This window comes from the organism of the source record quoted next, unplaced genomic scaffold (genome assembly GCF_019419815.1).
Source record: "Pyrus x bretschneideri cultivar Hongxiangsu unplaced genomic scaffold, Pyrus_bretschneideri_v1 Contig42, whole genome shotgun sequence".
Lineage (NCBI taxonomy): Eukaryota > Viridiplantae > Streptophyta > Magnoliopsida > Rosales > Rosaceae > Pyrus > Pyrus x bretschneideri.
Window position 1 is genome coordinate 1,358,423 of NW_025999746.1, and position 9,195 is coordinate 1,367,617.

Consider the following 9,195-nt stretch of genomic DNA (forward strand, 5'->3'; position numbering starts at 1 on the left):
GTTGGAGATGGAGGCAAATATGGCCCTATACCATTTATTAAAATATTAATATCTTGGAGGGTCAAAGGACTAAAACGAGCTCTCTGGCCAACATTTGGTTGGAGATGGGCTAAGATTGTTCTCACACCAAATAGGACCAATGTGAGTCAGATAGGATCAAAATACATTAGCCGTTCTACGCTTTTTTAAGAGGTGCACTGTGAATGTCATGGTCCGTCACTGAATTATACCCTAGATTTCAAACTAAAAGTAAAAACCCCGAATTTACTCTGTTTACAAGATCCAACGGCTAAAAAAACAATGTCGTTGAATCTTGTAAGATTTGGACAGTGGATCGACATTCACTATGAAGAAGTTCCGGAGGTTACCTTCGAGCAGAGTTCCCTATGAAATGAGGTATGAAGTGGAGCCTCTACAAAGAAGTTCCGGGGGTTACAACTTACAAGGAAACTTCGAGCGGACTTTGGGGCTTATATAAATTTTGGACTTTTGGGCGATAACTTATCTTCTTTCCCGCCAAGTTTCCCCTTCCCCTAGTGCCACTTCCTATCCCCCTCCCCCAACCCCACCCAACCCACACCACCGCCCCCCTCCCCCGCCACTTCCCCCCCCCCCCCCCGACACCCCCCCCCCCCCCCCCCCCCTCCCCCACCACCCCCACCACCCCCCCCCCTTCCCCCGCCATCCCTCACTTGGCTCTCTCCAAGGTATGTGCAGCTTTCATTTAATTTCAATTATGTTTTTAATTCGACTTTTTGTTTGGTTGCCGAGAAACTCGATTAAAATTCAGTCTCGACGAACATCTTTGTGATACTTACTGTCAACTATAATGTGAATTTTGTTTCTTTATAATCCTGGGTTTTTAAATTTGAGCCCTTTTTTCGTTCTTGTTGAAATGTTAATTTTGTTTAATTGCATTGTTGGGGTTAGGGAATTAGGGGAATCGATTATTTCACCGGCTTATATTTGAATTGTAGTTTCCCTGAATTTTGAGAAATCGTCCCTAGACATTTTCTTGACAACCAAACAGAGAATTAGGGTTTCCATCTAGTAGCTTTGAAGCAATTACGTGTTGTTAGAATTTCGATCCAATTAACCCAGAAATGGAGAAATTTGAACTCATCCAATACGTGACACTTAAATTTATGATTTTATATACTAGTTATGCTTTATGGTGTGTCACTAAAATGCTATAAATTTGTACAATTTTCCAGTCCTATCAGGTTAGGGTTTAGTAGTTACATGCTTAAATCTATGAATTTGGGAAAATTGACAATGTTAATTGGGCATGGAACGCAGGTAAATCTACTCAAACATGACCGGAGACCAAGTTTCCAAAGGCAGTGACGACATGATGATTGTAGAATATGAACAGAAGCAAGTCAATGTTGTTCCTGATGGATTTAATTCACGTTATCTCAAAGTTTACTATGGTAAACCTTGTTTTAATTTTATTATTCTATTCAAATGTTTTTAGGATTACCACTTCAGCTTGTTGAATCAGTTTGATTGATGGTTATAATTTTAAGTCACCAACGAGTTAGAACTTAGAACTAGATATTAGCATCTGATTTCTTTAATGTGTGTAACAAGATATCAGTAATCTTCCCCTCAAAAAAAGTGTTATTTGTGGCAGGAAAACTCTTTCCATACGCGGATATTTTTAAATGGATGTCCTATAGAAATGGTAAGCCATATATCTTAATCAACCAGGTCCCTGATCTACACACTGAACATTGTCCCTACTGTGAATGTGTAATCTGACTGCTGATTTGCGGATGCGAAGCATCCTGCGTGTGACTAGTCTTACTTTGGCCGCAGAGAGTTCTCCTTCACACTGGATAATGATGTCTATCTGCGGTTCCAGTCCTTCAACTCTGTGTCTGAGCTTGGAAGTTCTGTCAAAGAAAAGTGTCCAGTCAAAATAGATATTGGACATGTGTACAGTGTTGATGTAAGTTTTCTTGTTTCTAAACCAAATGTGATAATGCCGCTCTTCCCACCCAACTATTTCATAATGGCAATATTGACTCAAATTATTCATTGAATCATGCAAATATAAAAAAGGAAAAAATGTAGAAATGTGATCAAACAGTGCATAATTATAGATCGGAGACAATTTCAATCCATGGTTTCTTTGTTGATTTTAATTTACCTATGATTGGGTGTGTGATTACCTTGTACCACCATATCTCTCATTTCAGTTCTAATCTTTTGTATTTGCAGCCTGCAAAGAGGCACGCATATGCTCAGAGTGGCGATAATGTTTTCACCCCACTGGAGAGGGAACTGATTTTTGATATAGTAAGTTAATCAACCACTTAAACTTTGAAAATTGTCAATATCACAATCTAACTGAACTTTATACTGTTACTGTTGTATGACATGTTTGACTGGGTTTTCTCCACCAGGATATGTCTGACTACGATGATGTGAGGTACTGCTGTTCAGGAGCTGATGTTTGCTTGGAGTGCTGGCTACTTATGACAATTGCTATTAAAGTGATTGATACAGCCCTTAGAGGTAGGAACTTTGTTAATTGTCATCTGATGTATGTGTGGTTTCAATTTTGTAAATCTATTTTCTGCAGATGACTTTGGTTTCAGTCACATTCTCTGGGTATATAGTGGCAGATGTGGAGTTCATTGCTGGGTTTGTGATGGGAAAGCAAGAAGGTAATTCTCTGAACAGCTGTAATCTATACTTCCAATTCTTAGGTTCGTAAGACATGGTCATGAAACTCCAATTATGATCATTTTTCTGCAGGCTCACAAATGAACAGAGAGCAGCTATTGCTGACTATTTTCAGTGTCTATAGGTGGATCACTGTTTAAGGTACATTTGGCTTTTGAGAGATCTTATACGGTATACATTTTTGTGAAAGGTTTTGAGTCTATATTATTGTTCAGGGAATGAAAACAGTCAGAAAAAGGTTTCTTTTCCCGGTCTTTCTCTCCATCCGTTCCTTGCGTAAGTTGTCTCATGCATTATTGACCTTCTAATACTGGACCATTTGTTGCTTCCACTAAGACCTATTCATTCCTGCAGGAGATCTTATACTGAAGTTCTTACAGAGTTCTTTAAGAAATTGCTTTTGAGTCAAAAGATATTTTCAACTGAGAGAGATATGAAAAGATCTTAGATATGATTCCCAATCCTGAACAATGCACACGATGTTTCTTTTCATCGCGTATGCAATCTCTATGCCCTATCCTGGAATGATGGTCGAGTTATAGTACTTTATTTATCCTTGCAGCTATTACTTCTGAGCTTCGTGGAAGGTGGCAGGAGAAGAGACAAACCTCCGGTTCAAAAGAAGACATTAATGTTGTTAGATGGGAGCAGCTAAAAACTATGTTGCAATCTGGAAAACCTAAGGTACAAAGTAGCAGATGTTTGTGAGTTTAAGTCCCAAAGTACATTGTCCTGTGGCAATAGTTCTAGTCTTTTTTTATAGGATTTTGATGTTTTAAATTGTAGTTTAACCTCTTCTGTACTTAATTTCTCTTGATATCATTTATTGTTTAAGGTGCAAGGACTGCGTAGGTGCGTTGAAGAGATTGTGTTCTCTCTTACCTACCCTAGGCTTGACATGCAGGTTTGCACAACATCCCCACTTTCTTTTACTGCCTCCTTTTATTCAATAACTAGTGACTAGTTTTTAGTTTACATCCTTCTCTGATTCTACACTGGATACCATGTAATGAGTATAAACCAACTACTTCCGAAATATATGCTGAAAGATTCTTTCTTGCAATGTATCTGTATATGGCAGGTTTCAAAACACATGAACCATTTGTTAAAGGCACCTTTCTGTGTACACCCAAAAACAGGTTAGTCCCGGGCCACTCTTTCATATTTTGGGTGGTATCGGATATGATTAGTCGTATTTCTTGAAACTTTTCAGGCACTCAACCACTTTTTATGCTTCCCCCAATTAATAATTACTATGCATCTGGATATTCTTAATGATGCTCTATTTTATTATTTTGTTTCAGGTCGTGTTTGTGTTCCAATTGATCCAAATCATTGTGAGGACTTTGATCCTACTGCAGTACCAACCCTTTCCACTGTAAGTATCTGCTACATGTACAGTTTCCTTCTTCTCTGCATACATATTTTCCTGTGGCCATATGTTCTTGTGGGAGATTCTGTTCTTTTTATTTTTTTTGTCGAACTTTTCACAAAAATTCAACATGTAACATAGTAGATTTGAAATAATGTCAATACTTTCAAACATCTGCATTTCTAGGTTGTTGTACGTGGTCAAAACCTCTTTAAACAATTTTCCCCTTATAATATGTTCAATTGATACCAGTTCTCCGTTTTATGAATGCATACATTTCTAATTGTATCTTTTGTTTGTACTATCACTGAAGTATCTTTACATCTGCAATCCAGCTATTTTCATCCTATGGACATGTTGCATATAACATTGTTGGTCTAATCATTTCGGCAACACCCTCTTTGCTATTTCAATCTTCATGAATGAATGATCCAGATATTGAAAAATAGCCTGTTTTAGGGAGTTGGGAAATATGAGTTAGTTCAATTTTAATCTTAATTGAGCAACGAATTTTTGGCTATCTAACATTCCTTACTCATAAAATTATGATTTCTGTTCTACTGCACGATCCATTAGCTAGCTGCCTTCTTTATGCATACTTGCTAAGGCTGTCCGGTTAATGTGCAACATTTGAAATCATCCAAAAAGATGTTGTACATGCCTTTTATTTTGTAAATGCCATATGAGCTGCTTTTTTATTGCTATGCAATTCATTGTCTTTTAGTTTTTGGGTTCTTACATGATTATTTTGAATGCAGCTTTTAGAACAACTCAACATTGGCGGTTTGAGAGCAGAAGGTGATGCGTCAAGTAACACCGCTTATCTTTCATTTTATTTGACATCGCATCTGATTTAGCATAGGGGTTCATAGCCTCTCGGAAACATTGTGCAGTTGGGTGATTGCATTATGTATGATTAGTGAGTAGGAAAATGTTCACTGCACGTGAACCTGCACTAAAATGGAAAATGTTTTTTTTTTATGATTGATGATGGTATCATATATCTTTTCCTTGATCACAGAATGGGACAGAACGTCACTCGGGAAATCAATCAGGTTTTTCAGACCATCGTTTTTGCAGCCTCTGCTAAAATCTTGCAAGGTACATAACATTATATTAGAGTTCTCCTTTTATTGAAAAAAAATTGACCTATAAACCAGAATCACCTTCTCATTGCTGCCGTTTTCTTTGCTTTTTTGGGAATTAGTTTGAACTGTACCTCTGTCAAGCGAAACTGGCGTTATTCCCATTTCTTTACTTGATGAGCTACTTCTCTAGAGTAGAACACAGAATTCAACCAAGTTGTAAAGTTTAATTTTTCGGCATTAGTTTTAATGTGTGTATGAATATGCTTTTTTTATTGCAGGAGGAGATGGAAAGTTCATATAACGCGAAACTGCAGCAGTCGAAGAACTCCTTTAATTGGTAAAACTTTTTGCTGCTATCAATTCATGTTGTGAATATCCAACTTTCATGGATCTAGTTGATGTTAAAATTATAATTTCAAAAGACAATTAGGATTTTAACAAAGAATCGACATCTTTTAGCATTCACTAATTATTAACTTTTGGAGCACTACTCAGCATCAATTTCGTGTTTATAAGTTGTCGATAACATTTCATTTTAATCAATATAGATATCGGCGTTATCAATACAAGATCCGTTCTATGACATGACGATTTATGATTTCAACTACCATTTGTATAATTTTGAAGCAAACAGTATTGGTACTGGGTAAAATGAATTATGACGCCGCAGGGAAGTGGTATGTGTCGTCTCGTTCTTGAACGAATGATGAGTGAATGGAAGAGACAACGTGCACATGGTTTCTTTTATTCTTCAATAGCAAGCAATGGGCACAAGCACACAAGGAGGAGGACGACTAGGACCACAACCAAAACGAAGGAATTAGAGATAAGGCTTTGCTCCTTTCACCTACGTGCTCACCATCCATCACCTCTAAATAAGAATTTTGACTACTAAGGTAAATAATATCATCATCTAACAGTTATATGCTTATTGGATATCATTACAGCATAGATGATCGTCAATGATATAATAGCACTCAATACTTGTAGTACTGTAATAAATTGTGCAAGAAACTTTGAAATCCAAATATTTTGACGGTTCAAAATCTGACATGTAAATAGAATATTGAAGAGTTATTATTATTTAGATGTCAAATTGTAATTGTGGGAGTGATTGTTTTTGGGTAATAAGGAGCCAAGCAGTGATCCTCGTGTTTATGCATAGAGAGTTACACTAGTAGCAAATGATGTTTAAAATTCATTAATCGTCTTATTGATAAGTAACGTACATAATTAACAACTCAAGGTCCCTTAGGCCCGTTCAGTCTCTCATCCCGATCCTGTATGACGCCCAGACTCCGGTTACACAACAGAACCTCTCCAAATATAGCCCCAAAAGAACCCATAAGGATAACCACCTCTAGGCTCTAGTTTAAAACAAGAAAAACATACTCAGATAGCTCATCTTGTAGTAAACTACCAATTTACCCTTTCAAACTCTAAATACTAAAGCCACACAAAAGCAAGACATATAAGTACTACTGCTTATACACCTATAAAAGGGTCAAATGGTTCCTTAATGTAGATACTATCAAATGTATTAAAGTTTTACCTTTTTTTTTAAGATAATTTTTCACTGTTTTTAATTTGATTTACATGCCACCATAAGATTGGTTGGAAGGAGGCCATACATGTGCCATGTAAGCAAACTAGCACAGTATTTAATGAAAACTAATGACACCACATTGATGAGTGAATTTATTGATAGAGGATGATGAGTTTTAAACATAAGGGACCAAACTGATGACTTGATAAACATAAGAGACGGGTTATGACAAAAATCCGTTGATAAAATTAAGGGAAGATTAATATAAAATCCAGATTTCCCAAATCAAAATCCTCTTTCTAAATAGCAAGAACTTCCCAAATCAACTCTGGATCAAATGAAGGCATTTTGGCAAGTGAACACCCCTCAAATTCCGACTTCTCTCCCATTCCCAACTCCGCCATCCCCATTTGAAACTCTGTTGAAACAGACGGCGGCGAGTTCTCACTCCTCCAAACCCCGTCCTCAGACACGGTGGGCGTGGGCGTTAATGACACCATTTCGTGACCAAAACCTTCGCCATCGACCAAAGGCGACGGCGAGGATACCATCTTCACAACCTTCCCGTTCTCAGGGAAACTCCCATCACCACCAACTGAAGAGCTGCTCTTCTTCACTTTCTTCTTTGCTCTTTCTCTCTTCACCTTCTGGCAAATAGCTTGGATTTTCGCATCCACGGTGTTTTTCACAGCGTTCAGTCTAGAGCCGTGGCCAAAACCCAAATTGTTCGGGTCCTTGAGATTGGGGAAATTCAACTTCGCGTACTCTCCGCGGAGCTTGTAGGCCGCCCGGTCGTAAGCGTAGGCGGCGGCTTCCGCGGTGTCGTAGGTACCGAGCCAGACTCTCATTCTGTTCTGAGGGAGTCTGATCTCGGCGACCCATTTGCCCCAATGCCTCTGCCGTACTCCCCTGTAGAGCTTCTTCTTGCATGGAGCCATGTAAGTAGTTGAAGAACAAGCCGAACTCTGAAATGGGTTCCTCGCAAAAGAGCGCGAGGCCGTGGTGTTTACGTTTGCTCGGCTTTCGTCGCAGAACTTCTGGAGGAGGTCTCTCTGGCGGAGGTAAACTGATGAGCCCAGCGGCTCAGATACAGAACTGCCGCTGGTGGTGGTTGTCACGGTGGTGGCGAGTGTTTGGGGGCAGTGAGAGAAAATCGAGTCCAGGGTGTTTGTGGAGCTTGTTAGTATGAGATTTGAGAGAGAAGATGGGATGTCAATGGCGTCTGTGAACCCAAAAGCAAGGTTGTTTTCATGCATTATGTCCATGATATTCTGGGATAATAAACAAAATTGAAACAGAGTGTTCTGAAATATTATCAATGTGTAGGAAACAGGGAACTGCAAATAAGTCCCCTTCCTAAAAATTCAGAACAAAAAACGAAATTTTTGAGATGGAGAACAAGGAAAATGATCGGAGAAAAATATATGGATCAGAAAATATCAAAGATGAGAGCTCAAAGGGAGAAGCTTTTGGGTCTGTGAGAGAGGAGGAGTGAGATTTGTTTTGTTGGTGGAGTTTGGGGCAAGACTCGTGAATTTACTATGCTGAAAGGACGAATGGTGTTGCTATTTATAGCTGCAGTGTGTAATGTATTGATAGGATTTTTAACAGGAAATTTCGTCCACAGAATTGATAAGGAGACTCAAAAATAGACTTTCGTACACTCTTTGTAACCTCATATTTTTTACATAATATTGTATAATATTAACTTATAAATTAATGTTAAATTATGAGATGATAAAGAATTTATGAAGCACTTTGAGAGAGTATCCTAATCGCTCCTCTGTCCAATTTTACTCTCAACACATTTATTGAATATGACTATATTGCCCTTTTGCGTGGAAAGTGAGCCAAATTTCTGTTAAGAAATTTTTGTTCTTTCTTTACTTTTGGTTTAAGTCATTTGTTGAGAGATGAAGAATAATATTTTTTTAATAATAAGGATGGAGTGATAGTTGAAGAATATTTGTTGAGTTGAAGAAGAAGAGCTTCTTTGTATATTTTCTTACTTTCATTTCCCTATACAATCACAAAATTATGTATTGAATACTAATTATTGTTGATTTGATATACATTATTAGCTCATTAATTAACAATTTAAATTCTTTTAGCAATGGTCTAACATTGTATCAATGTGTACGTAAAAAATGAGACTACAAATATGCACGATGAAAGTGTTTAAGTTAATATCGTCACTTAAAAGCTTTAAAAGCTTGATAGTAGTGAGTACATGAGGCCAAAAATGGCTTTTGAACCGGCATAGTTTCTCCTCATTACCTTTCTCCAGTGGTTTAGTTCATTTGCTCGGTTAAAGAATAAGAGTTCCCTTACTTGTTTGGTTGTTTTCACTTTCGTGTGCATTCCCAAATTTCTCTTTTGAGCATGTTTAGCTTAAAATACAGTTGGCTTGGACCTTAACATATTAAGCTTTTGGGATTCAAAAACCGTTAAAATTTTAAATTTACTTGTTGACCAGAGGCAGCACAAAATTTGTC

At 37.7% G+C, this 9,195-nt stretch overlaps 1 protein-coding gene and 1 pseudogene across 1 annotated transcript; one reads left to right on the forward strand and one right to left on the reverse strand.

Moving 5' to 3' along the window:
• The first annotated feature begins 638 nt into the window (after window positions 1–638).
• LOC125469331 lies at window positions 639–6,250 on the forward strand (annotated as a pseudogene).
• Window positions 6,251–6,839: 589 nt separating this feature from the next.
• Window positions 6,840–8,255, reverse strand: LOC125469330 (ethylene-responsive transcription factor ERF061-like). Its single transcript, XM_048566548.1, has one exon. It carries the CDS (start codon window positions 7,963–7,965, stop codon window positions 7,000–7,002), a length of 966 nt encoding a protein of 321 aa, XP_048422505.1. The 5' UTR covers window positions 7,966–8,255; the 3' UTR covers window positions 6,840–6,999.
• Window positions 8,256–9,195: the final 940 nt, after the last annotated feature.